Source organism: Primulina huaijiensis, chromosome 13 (genome assembly GCF_012295235.1).
Source record: "Primulina huaijiensis isolate GDHJ02 chromosome 13, ASM1229523v2, whole genome shotgun sequence".
NCBI classification, from domain to species: Eukaryota; Viridiplantae; Streptophyta; class Magnoliopsida; order Lamiales; family Gesneriaceae; genus Primulina; species Primulina huaijiensis.
In genome coordinates this window covers 14,919,783-14,938,005 of record NC_133318.1, presented here as the reverse complement: position 1 = coordinate 14,938,005, position 18,223 = coordinate 14,919,783, and the positions used below count along the sequence as shown (strand labels likewise).

The window sequence follows — 18,223 nt, the reverse complement described above, 5'->3', positions numbered from 1 at the left end:
GACTAGAAGCAGTTAGTCGGTATATGACGAATCCTAGACGAGAGCATTGGAATACGGTTAAGAGTATCCTTAGATATATTAAGGGTACCTAAAATGGTGTATTATGTTTTAGAGGATTAGATTTTACACTCATCGGCCATGTCGATTCAAATTTTGCAAGTGATCTTGATAAGAGAAAATTTACTAATGGTTATGTGTTTACATTTTCAGAGAGAGCAGTAAGATGAGTTTCAAAACTGCAAACAGTAGTGACATTAACTACAACTGAAGCGAAATACATGACAAATACTCAAGTTTGTGAGGAGACAATTTGGATTAAAATGTTATTGGAGGAGATTAGGCACACACAAGAGAATGTTCATTTGTTTTGTGATAGTCAAAGTGTTTTGCATATCGCAAAGAATCCAGCCTTTCATTCCATAACTAAACATATTGAAGTTCAATTACATTTCGTTCGAGAACTAGTAGAAGAAGAAAATGTGGATATGCAGAAAATCCATACAAATGATAATATAGCTGATGTTCTGACCAAGTAGTGAACACTGACAAGTTAGAGTGGTGCAGATCTTCAAGTGGCCTAGCAGAAACGCAAGCATCAAGAAATGACAAGATTGGAATGATGTGTGGAGAAGTATTTGACTCTCAATCAAATCTCCAAGTTGGAGAAATGTCGGCAAATCATGTGAGAGAATTGCACAGTCAAAAAATGTAGGGCTACACATTTATTATATTATGCATCATATTTGAATTTAAATCCATGTTCAAACAATGAAATTGTGCGGAAGTTTCTTGCTTTCGGACGAGGAAGAGCGCCTATAAAATGTACATCAAATTCACCTCATTTCTCGTAATATTCCAGAGTTCTTTTCTCTTATTTCATAGCATTTGAGTGCTCAATTTTATAATATTTGTGAGATGTTTGTTATCTTGTATTAAGAGAATATGTGTTCTTTTTTGAAATACAGTGAGTAGTTGTACACAATAAAATATTATAATGGTTTTTACCATAATAATTTTTAAGATTTTATACGTAAATCTCGACGTCCAATTTTATTATTTATTTTCATATTTATATATCAAGATATCGTACCTGAAACCAAAATTTTCAATGTTTATACTGATTGTAAATTCCAATCTTTTTCGATGAAAATTGTGTTCGCTCTATCTTCACTTTTTTCCACTCGTTTTCGTGGCAAACCTTATTATTATACCCAAATACCTTATTTGAAAATGTTCCACTTCTAGTTCCAATGCTTAATTAATTTTTTGGGCCTTGAACTATATAATAATAATGATAATTATTATTATTATCATTTTTATTTCGTCTGTCGGTGATTGCATGCAAATACAATAAATAATTTAGTAGGTTTGATGTGTTGTTCGTTGGACATGCGGCGCGTAATGAACTATTGCAAATTTATTTTGTACTAAAAAATATACGAGAGTAGGTCTCAGTCCTTGACATGTGGTGTGTATTGAACTATAGTGAATTTATGTCTCTTTTGACATAATCTCAAATATTAGATCGATTTGATCTATATTTAGAGTGAAAAGTAATATTTTTTAACATAAAAAAGTAATATTTTTCATAGATCAGATCGAATCAGATCGAATAAAAGATATATCTCACAAAATTGACATGTAAAATGATTTCATATGAATTTCAGTGAAATATAAAATGTTATTTTCCATTATAAACATCAAAGTTCACTCTATTTGCTAACGACCTAACACACCATAAAATCATCCCTATTTTGAGGATACATTATTTTATTTAACTGTGATAATCACATTAATTGTATGAGTATGTCTCTTGTGAGGTGGTCTCACGAATCTTGATTTGTGAGACGGGTCAACCCTACTGATATTTACAATAAAAAGTAATACTCTTAGCATAAAAAGTAATAATTTTCATGGATGAACCAAATAAGATATTCGTCTCACAAAATACGACCCGTGAAACCGTCTCAAACAAGTTTTTGCTTAATTACATACCATTAAAAATAAATTTATGTTGAACCAGATGAAAACACACTGCATCTAATAAAATAAAAATTATTGAATTAACTAAAATAAATATAAGTTTTATATTAATTATTAATTACATTAAATATAATAATAATGTATAAAGTAACCAACAACTTTCATGGTGTCCCCGAAATTCTCGCAGCACTCCATCCGTGACCTAAATCAACAATAATAATAAATATAGAATTGGATTAGTTAATATTTATTAATGTCGTATAAATCACTCTTAGATTTATCCATGCTGTCTTAATTTCCTCTCTTTTTATTTAATTTATTTATTTTTAAATCAGTCATTATCATTGTTGAGTAGATCTATTGTGAGACGGTTTCACGAATTATCATTGTTGAGTAGATCTATTGTGAGACGGTTTCACGAATCTTTATCTTTAAGACGGATCAACCCTACCGATATTCATAATAAAAATTAATATTCTTAGCATAAAAAGTAATACTTTTTAATAGATAACCCAAATAAAAAATTCGTATCACAAAATACTACATATAAGACCGTCTCACACAAATTTTTACCATCATTATATAATTTTCATTGCTATACCCACCAAAATAAAATAAAATAAAATAAAATAAAGAAGCATGATTCATTTTCTTCTCTCTAGTTTGGCCCTTTTCGGAGTGTGGAGTTCACACAGTGCCAAAAGCTGTACATACAACAAACTGTGTATAAGAATCGACTCAGATTCACAATTTTCTTGCTTGCTTCTGCTTCTTCCGCTTCTTCTTCTCTCGGTTTGTAGGAGAAAAATGCAATCGTTTGCATAGTCCTACAAGCGCTTTAATTTATTGGTTATTTACAATTGATATGAGAATGCATTTAATTTACGTTTAGAAAATAGGAGTAAAGAGATTGAGGAGAGTGACTTTGTGTTGGTTGTGGTTCAAACATGACAGTTGACTCAGTTTCGAAGTGGGTTTTTGGACTGTGCATGTTGGTGTTTCTTGGATGCGGACTGGTGAAATGTAGTGTGACTTATGATAGAAAGGCCCTTGTAATTAATGGGCAAAGAAGAATTCTCTTTTCTGGTTCCATACATTACCCCAGAAGCACCCCTGAGGTACTAAAGATTCTTCTTCTTCTTCTTTTTTTTTAAATATATCTATGTTCTTGAATTTTTGTTGGAAAATGTATAATTTTGTTGTTGAATTGCTATTTTGTCGGTTAGATGTGGGAAGATCTGATAAACAAGGCTCAAGAAGGCGGTATAGATGTGATTGAAAGCTATGTATTTTGGAACGTCCATGAGCCTTCTCCTGGCAATGTAGGACTGAGTCCTTCTCGCGCACTAATTTTCTTAATGAATTTTATTTCTTCTACCTGTTGCTGAAAATTTGCCTTTACCCCAAAAAAATTGGTGGGGTTGCAGTATAATTTTGAGGGGAGATATGATTTGGTGAGGTTTGTTAAAACCATTCAGCGAGCAGGGCTATATGCTCATCTTCGCATTGGACCATATGTTTGCGCAGAGTGGAATTTTGGGTAAAAAATTATGTTTTCTTGCTCAGATCTAAACTTTTACTCGGCATTTTGATGTTTGGTCCTATTTTCTCATGCGTTATTTTTATCGAGGCTTTTGTTGTCCTCTTGCTGTGTTTTGTGCAGTGGATTTCCAGTTTGGCTCAAATATGTACCAGGGATCAGCTTCCGGACAGATAATGAGCCATTTAAGGTTATTGTTCCTCATCTATTATTGTTTTACTTTAATTAATTTGTGTAGCTTCATTATAGATTTATAGTTAAGGGTATTCTTGCCGAACTTTTGTTAAGTTAAAGTAACTTGCTGATTGTTAGCGGTTCTTGATATTAAGCTGAGTTCTTGGTGTGACAGATGGCTATGAAAGGGTTCACTGAGAAAATTGTGAATTTGATGAAGAGTGAAAATCTGTATGAATCTCAGGGTGGCCCCATTATACTCTCCCAGGTGAATGTCAAACCGTGGGTGATTTTGATTTTACTTACGTGTTAATTACAATTATTTACTAATTTCATTGTCGGGTTTTTGAGTAGTCGATTATGTAGTACTAAGCGGTGAATTGAACAGATTGAGAATGAATATGGACCACAAGCAAGAGCACTTGGTGCACCAGGCCATCAATATATGACTTGGGCTGCAAACATGGCCGTTGGATTGGATACCGGAGTTCCATGGGTTATGTGCAAGGAAGATGATGCCCCTGATCCCGTGGTAAGAATTATTTGAGACAAAAGATCTGACTTTTTTGTTTGCAAATTTTTGTACTTTTTATCTTAATATGAAATATGATTGACATATCTTACTGTAGAAAGTAATTATTGTTAGTTGTCCCTTATCTTGAGAGTTTAAGTTTATGGAATGTGATTCGTAATGGAATATATATGAACCTTGTCACAAAAGCATAAGCTCCTTGGTGGCGGGGCAACAATAGTTTTTATATTTTAACATTACATTGTCCGCTGACGATTAATGCTCTTTACTTATGTTGTTGGTAGATCAATACATGCAATGGTTTCTATGGTGATTCTTTCTCCCCGAACCGACCATACAAACCCACGATTTGGACTGAGGCTTGGAGTGGCTGGTTAGCATTTCAATTATCCCATCAAACTTACGAGCGCGAACTGGTGAATGGCCCCTCTCTAACCATGATCTTGTTTATCTTTAACAACTAGGTTTACAGAATTTGGTGGTCCAATTCACCAAAGGCCAGTTCAGGATTTGGCATTTGCTGTGGCTAGATTCCTACAAAAGGGTGGCTCCGTTGTTAACTACTACATGGTTGGTTTTTGTGTCCTAGAAATATTTTACCATACTTAGGCATGTTTTTTCAATATGTTTTTGTTTTTGTATGTTTTGTTAAAAAGCTGATTTCGTTATCCTAATTGAAACAGTATCATGGTGGTACCAACTTCGGTCGTTCTGCTGGAGGACCATTCATCACTACGAGCTATGATTATGATGCTCCAATCGACGAATATGGTAAAGACAACTTTATCTATTTATATATTTGAGGTTCATTCAAACTTATAACTTTCTTCAACCCTATAGGTTTGATCCGACAACCTAAATATGGTCATTTGACAGAGCTGCACAAGGCTGTTAAACTTTGTGAGAAAGCTCTAGTTTCAGCTGATCCTATCCAGACTTCTTTAGGAACCCTTCAACAGGTGTTTTGGCATCTACTTTTCGAGTTTGTTTTTATGCATTTTAGATTTTGGCAGCTTATGGCTTAATGGACCTTTTATTCCCAGGCTCATGTGTACTCTTCAGAATCAGGAGATTGTGCAGCTTTCCTTTCGAATTACGATCCTGATTCTGCAGTGAGAGTGATGTTCAATAACATGCATTATACCCTACCTCCTTGGTCGATAAGCATTCTTCCAGATTGCAGGAATGTTGTCTTCAACACAGCCAAAGTATGTAATATGTTTGAATATTGAAATATATTACTGTGGTTCAAAATAATTCAATGTAAGCCAGTTAAATTTCCTCCATCCTTGTAATATTCTCCTGATATTATAACAGTCGAAACTTAAAAAAATAGAAATATAGTGAATATTATAGGTGAAAATATCTTGGGATAAACATAATAGAAAATCTTCCATGTATTATATAACAATTAAATTATATCAAAGACACATGATGATCTTAATAATATCCAAGCTAGTGCCATAATATATTCTTTATTTTCTAAAAATTGATTTTCTTGATCGCAGGTTGGAATACAAACAACAGGGATGGAAATGCTTTCAAGTGACGCTCAGATATTCTCGTGGGAAACTTATAATGAAGATTTGCTTTCTTTGGATGATAGCTCAACATTTTCAGCTTATGGCCTTTTGGAGCAGATAAATGTCACTAGAGATGCTAGTGATTATCTTTGGTACACAACTAGGTATATCTACCAGAATGAATGTATAACCTGTTCTCTTTTTTCTGTATTTTATTTCCTGTTTCCCTCGAAATAGTATAGGAAAAAATTGACTACACATCTTTGATATGCATCCCATCCTTACTTTTCTTGTTTTTACAGTATTGATGTAAGTTCATCAGAGTCTTTCCTCCATGGTGGGGAGCTTCCGACTCTTATTGTTCAGTCAACAGGTCACGCGTTGCATGTATTTGTAAATGGACAGCTTTCTGGTACACAATACAGTCCATTCATTCGATCCTTTATAGATCACGATATATTCTTTTTTTGGCTCATCTAGTTCAAATTTGGGCTCTACTTTTATGTTATTTAGGTTCTGCTTTTGGGACAAGGGAAAACAGGAGATTTACATATAAGGGAAAAATCAACCTACGTGCTGGATTGAACAAGATTTCGCTCCTAAGTGTGGCTGTTGGTCTGCCGGTTGGTCTTAAATCTTGATTTTATTCTAATACACGGATAATATGATAATTGATACCGAATTTATTTCACGTGTCTGAAGTCCAAAAATAATATCATGGTTTTATTGATATCTGGATGTTACTTTTGACATGAATTATTGTTGGTGAAAGAATGTCGGTGGGCATTACGAGACATGGAAAACTGGGGTGTTGGGTCCAATTGCATTGCATGGACTCGATCAAGGAAAGAAGGATTTGACATGGGCTAAATGGACCTACCAGGTTTTATATATGATATTTTGATATCTTCCTAATCATTTAGTTCGAAAATGATCTCATAAATACATTTTTGAGCAGGTTGGGCTTAAGGGAGAAGCCATGAATCTTGTGTCTCCAAATAGTATATCTTCAGTCGAATGGATTCAAGGTTCACTAATTGCACAGCAGCAGCAGCCTTTGACATGGCATAAGGTACTATCAGTACAGAATTCAGCGGAAAATGTAGTTTCTACTGAGAGAGGAGACATACATTATTGCAATATGAATATTAAATGATATTGAAACCTGACAGGCTTATTTTAATGCACCCAATGGAGATGAGCCACTGGCTCTGGACATGGGTAGCATGGGAAAAGGCCAATTGTGGGTTAATGGTCAGAGCCTCGGACGATACTGGACTGCATACGCCACTGGAAATTGCAATGGTTGTAATTATGCGGGGACTTATCGCCCTTTTAAGTGTCAACTTGGGTGTGGCCAACCAACTCAAAGATGGTAAGTGTCCTTGAGCTTGTGCTTGAATTCATTATTTGGCACCTTTTCAAAATCCCGGTCAATGTATTTTGGGAATTAAATAGACATTTTTTTGAATAATAATTTCTAAACATTACTTATCATAAGGAATTAAGGATTAACCAAACCTACGGGGGAGTTTTACTGTAGCTATACGAACCTCTAGTGGAATTTACATTATACATTATTAGACCACGATCTCTAAGGTTTTGATGCAGTTTATAGAACAATTAATTGTTTGTGACTGAATGAAATGGTTCCAGGTACCATTTACCACGGTCTTGGTTAAAACCAACCCAGAATTTGTTGGTGCTTTTTGAAGAGCTTGGAGGTAATCCCATGAGAATCAGTCTTGCAAAGAGATCAGTAACCTCAGTGTGTGCAGATGTTTCTGAGTATCACCCAAATATTAAGAACTGGCAGATTGAAAGTTATGGAAAGATTCAAGAGTTTCACAGGCCTAAAGTTCATCTCCATTGTGGTCCTGGAAAGTCCATATCTTCCATCAAATTTGCAAGCTTTGGAACTCCTCTCGGGAAGTGTGGGAGCTTCCAGCAAGGAACCTGCCATGCTCCAACTTCATATTCCACATTAGAGAAGGTACTTTGTGTTCTCCAATCTACTTTATGGTATACTAGGAGAAATATAATATACATTGTTGGACGTACAATCCCACATATATATTATTTAAAACTCATTGATATTTTGAGTATCCAACAATAAGTATGATGCGTCAAGATTATTTCTTCGGGTATAACATAAATTACATCGTGTCCCCTTAGCTAAAATTTAATATTGTCTATTGGGCGTAATCTATAATCTCTTTAACAACGCAGAGGTGCATCGGGCAACAGAGGTGTTCAGTGACAATATCAAACAGTAACTTTGGGCAAGACCCATGTCCAAATGTACTAAAGAGGTTGTCAGTTGAAGCGATATGCGCCCCTTCAAATTGATACGTATATCACAAACATAGAAACACGAAACGGAAGAGTCATGGGAGTATCATAAAAAAGTTATACAGGTATTTACATTGTGTGCTGCCACTATAATTATATTTTTATGTTCAATGGTCATGCAAAGCTAGGTAGATCAACTTATACAGGTGCAAGGAGACCGTGTATGGTAGTCTATTCTTATAGAGGGTAAATTCGTAGATTCTGGGACTTCAAAAACTGTGAGTCCTGTTATGAATCTAAAGGCCTGGTCGTCATTTTCGCCTTTTTAGCAGGCAATGTGAACCAGAAATGGTGAAATTTCTGTGGTCGAGTCTTCATCAGAGTGAGGTTTAGAGTGTCCTATTGTACTTTGCCCTTGATTGTATTTTATTTTTCATTCAGTGTAGAAGGTGAAATTGACTTGAGTTTATGTAAAACTTGTGCCTAATTTCTGGTAATTTAACTTCCATTTGGATTCTCTGATTGCCATGTTCTGAGTAGATGCATCTACATTGCTGGATTCGCAAGATCATTTTACAGGGAAATTCTAAGTGGTTCTGTCAGATATTTTTTGTATCGCGTGATATAAAATCTAGTTGCTGCTGCCAAGACAAACGGTAGGCCCCATTTTCAAGCCAACTCTTACAGATCTTTGAATTATTTGGTATGATCATGGTTTTTGATGAATCACTGAATGGTATTGACCAAAGTGGCCCTCCTTTTGAAATCGTTTATGCAATCCAGTCGCTTATTTCAATTCTGATTATCAATCAGGTTGCAACCAAGATAATGTTTTAGATTATAGATTTAGATTTGACTAATTAATTCAAATTAAAGGTTTTTTGTCCAGTTCCTTAACCTAGAACAAATGGAAGAGATTAAAAAACATCGAAATAATATTTATATGTAAACTAACATTATATAAAGTCTAAAAGCTTGCATTTATTTCAGAACCAACAAAATAACACATTCTCCCTCACGCACAAGAGTGTAAATTTTGACCCAAACAAAGCCAAGTGAATAGCATATTAAGGCTTAAACATACAAATACTCGTCAGCCTACATGTAATTTTCTAGGCAGTAGCAGTATTAATGTGCTTGGCGATAGTCTGCTGCAGCTCTTCTTTTTTTGCACCCACAATCCTGTCCAGTTCGTTGCCTTCTTTCAGGAAGATGAATGTTGGCATCGCCTCTACCTTCCATTCACTACCAACAGACTGCAACACAAAATTGTGACCTAGCAGGAATAACTCTATGCAAAAATTCGTTTGATAATTCAATGTGCTGAATAATTTTTTTCATTATTCCTTATACCTGCAATTCATCGATATCAACCTTTAGGAAGGTAACATGAGGCAACTTCTTAGCCAACTCCGCGAAGAAAGGAGCAATGAAACGACATGGTCCACACCATGAAGCCGTAAAATCTACAACTATCTGCATTTGTAAGAAACAAATAGTGTAAGAATAAGTAGCCAAATGAAAGCGAGATTAAAGAAGGGTAAACGGATCAACTTATTTTATACTCCTCAAACTGTTCATCCGACCAGATACTGCAGCATTACTCAGCAATTATATCCTATTTGATGTTTGTATTTTGAGTTCGGACTTCTTTTAAATTGAAAGACTAATATATTGTCCACTAAACTAATCAAATATGCGAGAGATTAGTCCTGCACATAATTTCTTGGGCCAAGTCATTTTTCCAACCTTTTGTCAATCTTTTTGTCCCAAAAGCTTGGTGGATATATGTATGTCTATTATTGACCTTATGAATTTAAAGAAACTCATGAAAATTATCAAAATAAGTTTAAAATGTGAGATTATAAAAAATTATAGAACATCTAAGAAATGAAAACAGATGATAAGGAAGAGGATGAAAATAATCCCAATGTGGATTAAGAAGCAATTTAGATTCTAAATAATGTTTAATGTACCTCCTACATGAAAGAAAAGACCCAAGTTATATAATTCTGAAATAATTAAACAGTTATTAGAAATAATTGGCATCACATATACACTTTTGTTTTTAATATTATATTACATATAGAAAGAGGGTGTGTATTTATCTAAACCTAACCTAACAAACTAAACACCACGCAACCGATCGAGATTTCAAACCAAACAGAGAAAGATCAATCATCAATTCACGTACACATGCACATAATATATTGCTGAAAAACCGTCAGTATATCAAAACTGGGCTACGCCAAAAAAAAAAAAGGAAGATTAACACAAACATGGCGATGAAACAGTCTTGTCAAAACTCATCACCTACCTGAATCTAAAAAAAATTCTTTTTTTTTAAAAAAATTTCTCCTAAAAAAGAAAAAAAATCCTCCACATTAAACAATGTCATGATTTCAATTATATTCTAAAAAAATAAAAAATAAAATTGAGGAATCATCACTCATCAGCGAAATTTTTTATCGCGATTAGATAGAGAAACAGATCGAAAAGACTGATGATCAATCCTACAGAACAATCAGATCCGGCCGATCAAAAGAAAATTATCTGTCTGTAACAAAACGCAAACGTCGAAAAATCAAATTGGAAAAAAAAGAACAATGAAGGAAAAATGGTACCAGCTTGTTTGAGTTCTTCCCTTTCTGAAGCTGATTGTTCCATGCCTCAACGCTATGGCAGCTAATGACTTGTCCTTCAGATTCCGAAGTCGCCATTTTCTTTTCAGAATTTCCGATGAAAACTGAAACTTATCGCGCAAGAAATGAGCTTTGGATTTATTCCTTGCTTATCGACGGAGTGAATTCCTATTTATTTACAGGTGCGATATTTAAAGATGGCGACAGCTGGAAAATTATATTTTTGCCCGATTTGATTTTCCTTTTTTTTTTTCCTCTCTTTTTTATAATATATATATGTTTTCCTCAATTTTATTTGAAAATGAAACTAGAAAATTATCTAAAATTAGGGATGTCAAAATCAGACACGACCCACCAACCTGACATAGTTCAACCCGAAAAAAATCAGGTTTGAGTTTAGGGTTTCGGGTTCGGGTCAGATCGGTTGGATCTGATAGGTGACCCGAAAAAATTATCGGGTTGGGTTGGGTTGTGTTGGGTTCGGGTCAACCCGGGTTGACCCGAGTTTACCCGAAAATTTTAGTTTTTTTAAAAATAATATAATTAATAAATATTGCATATATTTTTATATATTGTATGTCTGAAAAAATATTTATTCTATATTTATATCATAAATTTTCATAATTTAATATTTATTTTTAACATTTTTTATTTTTTAAACAGTTATTTATTTGATTTAGTAAATATATTTTATTTTTCTACAATTAGACTTTCAAATTTAAATCATATATATGAGGGAGATTTTGTTATTATGTGTTTCAATTAAAATATTATTTAATTTTCTTTAAAAAAAATTTTAAAAAAAATTCAAAATCGAGTTCATCGGGTTGCTTCGGGTTCGGGTTGAGAGTTCTCGGATTGCCTCGGGTTCGGATTGGGTTCTGGGTTGAGCAATTTTTGAATAATACTATTGCTCAATCCGAACAAACCACCCGAATTGACACCCTTATCTAAAGTACATATTTCATATGAGTACAAACTCATTCTCTGCTACTTACGTTTCCGCTAGGGCACTTGTGGATCTACACCACTCAAACTTACCAGCGTTAATTGTCTTAGTCAGAACATCAATTATGTTGTTTTTTGTATGGATCTTCTGCATATCCACACTTCATTCTTCTACTATTTCTAGAACAAAGTGAAATTGAACTTCAATGTGTTTAGTCTTGGAATGAAAGGCTGGATTCCTTGCGATGTGCAAGGAGCTCTAACTGTAACAAAACAAAGGAACTTTTTCTTGTTTGTTCCTGATCTCTTCCAATAACCTTTAAATCTATATTGCTTCCTTGCAAACTTGAGTAGCTTCATATATTCTGCCTCTATTGTACATAACGCCACAACTGTTTGCAGTTTTGAAACCCAGCTTATTTCTCTCTCTGCAAGTGTAAACACATAAGCAATAGTAGATTTCCTCTTACCAAGATCACATGTATAATCTAAATCGACATAGCCCCTGAGTGTAAAATCCTATCCTTCATAACATAATGAAGCATTTGAGGTATCATTAATGTATCTAAGGATCTTTTTAACAGTGCTCCAATGCTCTCGTCTAGGATTCGTCATATACCGACTAACTGATCTTACTGCTTGAGGAATGTCCGGTCTTGTACAGATCATGGCGAACATCAAACTTCTCATTGTTGATGTATAGGGTACTCGAGACATCTTCATCCTCTCTGTTTCACTGCTAGGACACATCTCGAAGGATAACTTTAAGTTAACAGGAAAAGAGGTCGAAATTGACTTACTATCTTGCATGTTGAAGCGTTGCAAGACTATTTTCAAATAATTGTTATGGAAAGCCAAATCTTTCTGTTAGTTTTGTCTCAGTGAACTTGCATCCCTATAATTTTATTTGTTAGTCTCAAGTCCTTCATATCAAATTCTCTAACCAATGTTCTTTCAATTCTTGGACATGTTCTTTATTGGGGCCTGCTACCAACATGTCGTCCACATACAACAACAAAATGATATAATCATCACCAGACCTTTTGAAATATGTACAAGGATCTGCACTAAATCTGTTTTATCCAAAGCTCGTGATATAGGAATCAAATATCTTGAACCAACACCTCGGCTCATGTTTGAGACCATACAAAGATTTGTTCAACCTACAAACCAAGTTTTTTTGGCCTTTTTCCGCAAAACGTTCTAGCTGAAGCATATAGATTTCTTTTTCGAGATCTCCATAAAGAAATTCCGTTTTCACATCTAGTTGTTCTCGATGTAGGTAAAATACCACACACAATGTGTCAACACTATTGTGACTGTTGTAATCAGAACATATCTCATTGAAGTCAATGTCTTCTTTCTGAGCATACATTTTTAACACCAATCTAACATGATACTGCTCCACTTGGTTATTTTCATCACGCTTGATCTTATAGACCCATCTGTTATCAATAACTTTTCTCTCTCGTAGTAGTGTAACAAGATCCCAAGTTTTATTATCATCTAATGACTCCAATTCTTCTTATATTGCTGTCATCCATAGGAATACATCCGTACTTTGAGTAGCCTAATGGAAACTCGATGGTTCACCATCCTCTGTTAATAGAAAATATTCAATATTACTTTCAGTGACATAATCTGAAAGCAACCTGGTAGTCTTCTCTCTCGAGTTGACTGACTTACTTTAGGAACCTCAGACTTAACATGTTCTTGTTCTTCGTGCTCCGATACTGCTTCACAAAAAATTTGATCTTCGCCTGCCTTATTTTCCACATGAATTATATATAGTAGTTTCTAAATTCAGTTTGCTTTTGTCTTTTTTTACTTTATCTTCCTCAAAGATAACATCTCTGCTGATGACAAGCTTGAGAACAGTAGGATCCTATAAGCGAAACCACTTTACTCCATCAGCTGAACCCAAGAAGATACATTTTATGGATTTGGAATCTAATTTTGATCTTTCTTGCTCATTGTATAGGATGAACACAAGACTTCCAAATATATGCAAATGAGAATAACCAGCTAGCTTCCAAGTCCACATCTCCATCAGAGTCTTCAGATCAATCGCCACTGAAGTAAAACGATTGATAATATAACAAACGATTTTGACTGCTTCCACCCAAAATGACCTGGCTAGACCCGCAATCCTCAACATAGCTCTATTTCTGTACAACAAGGTTCTGTTCATTCGCTCTGCCACTTCATTCTATTGAGGTGTGTAAGCCGTCGTGAACTGTTTTTAATGCCTTCATGTTCACAAAAGGCATAAAATTAATCACTGATATATTCTCCTATATTGTCAGTCATCAGACACTCAATTTTCTTTTCAGAATCAAATTCAATCCGCGCTTTGAAATCTTTGAAAATCTCGAAAACATCGGATTTCTTCTTGATTGGATACACCCAACATATCATAGAGAAATCTTTAATGAACGAGACAGAGTATCTAGCTCCTTTTAGAGATACAACCGGTGCTTACCAAACATCGGAATGAATCACTCCAATATGCTTTTGCTTTTGGCGGTAGAAGTGCCAGATTATAATCTGTAATGTTAACCGGTAACACAATGCTCACAAAAAGCTACATACACTTTTGCATGCCTTGACAGCAACTTATATTCTGAAAGAATTTTCAACCCTCGTTCTGACATATGCCCAAGCTTTCTGTGTCATGGCATTGTTCTCCTGAACCAATCTATGCAACATCTAGTTCCGCCTCTTTGTGTGTTTATCCCAAAAATACATACAGATTTGCAACAACCTTTTCTCATTTCATAACCACAAACACACCTTTCAAAATTTTCACGATCTTGTTCTTGATACGGGTTTTGTATCTGATATCATCCAATTAACCCAAGGACAAGAGATTTTTCGTCAGCTCTTTCACATGTCGTACCTCCTGTATAGTGCGATTGATGCCATAAAATTTTTTAATTTTGATATTACTAACCCCAGCGATTTCTAAGACATGATCATTTCCCATGAATACAGATCCTCATGAGATTGGTCATACTGATCGAATCATTCTCTCTGAGACGTCATATTCCACGTCGCTCCGGAATCCATAATCCATGTGTCACAAAATTTGTGTCTGTCTTTTGTAACTATTACTACTTCGCTGAATATTATTTCACCATCGCCTGAAGTACTATCCATATTTCCTTGAGAACCTTTCTCGGTACTCATACACTCTTTCTTGAAGTGCCCTTTACAGCCACAATTAAAGCAATAAATATTTTTCATCTTACTTCTTCATTTTGATCTGCTTCGTCTTTGGCTCTCACTAGATTCTCGGTCCATAAATATCATTCTTATCATCGGTAAAGCTTTTGTTTTCTTGAATTTACAAACATATCTTCCTTATTCTTTAGTCGACTTTCTTATCCGGGAATCGTAGTTAAGACATCGTTGAATTTTAAAAATCTCATGAGGATATTGTTGGTTAAGTTGATGATAAGTTGATCATATGAATCTGGTAGACTTTGAAGTAGAAGTTTCACACATTCATTTTCCTCTATTTTATACTCCATAGAGGTGAGTTAGGAAAATAGAGTATTCAGTGTGTTGATATAGTCAGCCATTGATGAGGATTCCGCCATCCGAAAAGTATAAAGACTTCTTTTTAGGAAAATTTTTATTGTGTAGTGACTTGACCTCGTTAATTTTTGTCAGAGTATCCTAGATATTTTTTGCTGTTTTTATCTCTGATATACTTGACAGTACTTCGTCTGTTATGACCAAGTATAAATTGACAACAACATTATCATTTATCTCTTTCAACTTTCTATCGCCCGTCATTTCCCTCGGTCTATCTCCAATGGCCGCCAAACAATTTTATTTTCTTAAAACTTCTTGTATATTTATTTTCCACATCATAAAATTGCTATCGTTGAACCTTGCTATCTCGTATTTACCCGCGATTATGTCTACAACAATTTAGAAGACTGGACAAAATAATCTCCCCTTAATAAAATAATCTCAAAAAAACTTTTCTGATGCGGAATATTAGTCTATGCTGCAACCACAGAGCATACTCCAGATTTTAAGAACTTTTAAACCAAGGCTCTGACATCACTTGTTGGTCACACATGCGGCATCATGAGATATAAATATGAAAATAAAGAGTAAAATTGGACACTGAGAATTACGTGAAAACCCCTAAAAAATATTAGAGAAAAAACCACGGGTAAGATAAAAAAAACTTCACTATAATATTTTATGGTGTATAATCACTCACTGTGTTTTCGAGAACACACACTCTCTTAATACAAGAGAACAAAACACCTCACAAATATTATAGAATTAATCACTCAAATAAGAATATATTGAGTTGAGAGAAGAACTCAAAAATGAGATGATATGAAATGAGATGAGAGATCTCTATTTATAGAGTTCCCTCATTTCTGTGAAACACGTTTACAGCTTTTCCCCCAACCAATACAATAATTTGCCGACAAAAATATTTTTAAAAAATTTATTATACAATTTTTTCATATATTTGATTTTTTGTGAGACGGTTTCACCTATGTATATCTGTGAGACGACTGTTCATCACGACAAAAATATCCCATCCATCACCAATGGTAAAATAAGATGTCGAAAAAAAGAAAAAATGAGGGTTTTTTTTCAATTCTCATAACCATTACTCTACACAAACAAATAGCTGTTATTTTTGCTTGATTAGCATTTGATTGTATTGAAATCCCCCATCCAAATTGGGAGATAAAAAAAAACGGAGCATAGAAGAAATTGAAGGAGTGTATTGAAAATTTCTACAAACTTGAGCAAGTTTTTCCTCTCCCGAAATTGCCACCAGTGTGCCTTGCGCCATGTTAGGTAAGGTGAGCCACTGTATTCAATGGTAAACAATGCAATTTTTCAAAACCGTGTCAAATTTGGTTGGAGGTCGCAGAAAAGGAATATTTTTTCCTTCGTTCATACGAGATGATTTCACCTATAAATAAGTTCATAATTTGAATTGTAATATCATCCCAACAAGCTTTCCAGCATTGTAAAATAGAGAGCAAAGAAAAAAGTGTGTTTTTTCTTGAGTGTGGAGTTTTCTTGTGAGTTAGAGAAAATATATTCTGGATTATATTTTGGGTTAGGATTGTGATATATAAAGTGTTTTTGTATACACTTGTAATATTTTATCCCTATAATAAATATTTGTAGTAGCTCCGTGGACGTAGCTTATATTGTGTGAACCACATAAATCTTTGTGTTTTTGTTGATTATTTTATTCCGCAATTATTAGTACTATATTATCATCATGATTGTCATCGTTTTGGTGTAATCTACAACAACTGGTATCAGAACATTCTTGTAAAATTTCTTAGAATAATGAGTATGCTCTGTGGTTGCAGCTTTGTCTGATCTTTAATCTGTTTAGTCATGGAATGAAAGGCTGGATTCCTTGCGATGTGCAAGACGCTCTGACTGTAACTAAACGAAGGAAACTTTTCTTGTTTGTTCCTGATATCCTCCAACAACCTTTAAATCTATATTGCCTCATTGCAAACTTGAGTAGCTTCATATATTCTGCCTCTGTTGTACATAACGCCAAAACTGTTTGCAGTTTTGAAATCCAGTTTATTGCCTTCTCTGCAAGTGTAAACACATAAGCAATAGTAGATTTTCTCTTACCAAGATCACATGTATAATCTGAATCGACATAGCCCCTGAGTGTAAAATCCTATACTTCATAACATAATGAAGCATTTGAGGTACCTTTAATGCATCTAAGGATCCTTTTAATAGTGCTCTAATGTTCTCGTCCAGGATTCGTCATATACCAAATAACTGATCTTACTGCTTGAGCAATGTCATGTCTTGTACAGATCATGGCGAACATCAAACTTGCCATTGTTGATGTATATGGTACTCAAGACATCTCCATCCTCTCTGTTTCACTACTAGGACACATTTCGAAGGATAACTTGAAGTTAACAGGAAGTGGGGTCGAAATTAACTTACTATCTTACATGTTGAAGCGTTACAAGACTATTCCAAATAATTGTTATGAGAAAGCCAAATCTTTCTGTTTGTTCTGTCTCGGTGAACTTGCATCCCTATAATTTTATTTCTTAGTCACAGGTCTTTCATATCAAATTTCATAGCCAACTGTACCTTCAATTCTTGGACTTGTTCTTTATTGGGGCATGCTACCAACATGTCGTCCACATACAACAACAATATGATATAATCATCACCAGACCTCTTGCAATATGTATAAAGATCTGTACAATAAGGTTCTGTTCATCCGCTCTGCCACTTCATTAAATTGAGGTGTGTAAGCCGTCATGAATTGTTTTTTATGTCCACATGTTGACAAAAATGCATCAAATTTATCACTGTTATATTCTCCTATATTGTGAGTCATCAGACACTCGATTTTCTTTTCAGAATCAAATTCAACCCGCGCTTTGAAATATTTGAAGATCTCGAAAACATCGGATTTCTTCTTGATTGGATACACCCAACATATCATAGAGAAATCTTTAATGAACGAGACATAGTATCTAGCTCCTCCTAGAGATACAACCGGTGCTTACCAAACATCGGAATGAATAAGCTCTAATATGCT

At 34.5% G+C, this 18,223-nt stretch overlaps 2 protein-coding genes across 2 annotated transcripts; one reads left to right on the top strand and one right to left on the bottom strand.

The window, feature by feature from the left end:
* The first annotated feature begins 2,628 nt into the window (after positions 1-2,628).
* On the top strand, positions 2,629-8,561 carry LOC140991076 (beta-galactosidase 3). The gene is made up of 19 exons (XM_073460989.1): positions 2,629-3,101; positions 3,210-3,305; positions 3,411-3,523; positions 3,647-3,713; positions 3,873-3,965; positions 4,086-4,229; positions 4,514-4,602; positions 4,694-4,799; positions 4,913-5,000; positions 5,070-5,188; positions 5,273-5,437; positions 5,738-5,916; positions 6,055-6,164; positions 6,266-6,375; positions 6,525-6,635; positions 6,711-6,824; positions 6,925-7,127; positions 7,409-7,745; positions 7,982-8,561. The coding sequence occupies exons 1-19, from the start codon at positions 2,931-2,933 to the stop codon at positions 8,099-8,101; spliced, it is 2,535 nt and encodes an 844-aa protein (XP_073317090.1). The 5' UTR covers positions 2,629-2,930; the 3' UTR covers positions 8,102-8,561.
* On the bottom strand, positions 8,216-10,883 carry LOC140991077 (thioredoxin H1-like). The gene is made up of 3 exons (XM_073460991.1): positions 10,669-10,883; positions 9,398-9,520; positions 8,216-9,300 (listed from the first exon to the last, which is right to left on the bottom strand). Exons 1-3 carry the CDS (start codon positions 10,762-10,764, stop codon positions 9,157-9,159), a joined length of 363 nt encoding a protein of 120 aa, XP_073317092.1. The 5' UTR covers positions 10,765-10,883; the 3' UTR covers positions 8,216-9,156.
* Positions 10,884-18,223: the final 7,340 nt, after the last annotated feature.

Coding starts and splice junctions, on each gene's coding strand:
- LOC140991076 (XM_073460989.1), top strand. CDS start 2,931: ATGACAGTTGACTCAGTTTCGAAGTGGGTTTTTGGACTGTGCATGTTG. Junction 5,001..5,069: donor TGCTCCAATCGACGAATATG/GTAAAGACAACT, acceptor TCAACCCTATAG/GTTTGATCCGACAACCTAAA. Junction 5,917..6,054: donor TATCTTTGGTACACAACTAG/GTATATCTACCA, acceptor TTGTTTTTACAG/TATTGATGTAAGTTCATCAG.
- LOC140991077 (XM_073460991.1), bottom strand. CDS start 10,764: ATGGCGACTTCGGAATCTGAAGGACAAGTCATTAGCTGCCATAGCGTT. Junction 9,521..10,668: donor GGAAGAACTCAAACAAGCTG/GTACCATTTTTC, acceptor TTACAAATGCAG/ATAGTTGTAGATTTTACGGC. Junction 9,301..9,397: donor TTGATATCGATGAATTGCAG/GTATAAGGAATA, acceptor TTTGTGTTGCAG/TCTGTTGGTAGTGAATGGAA.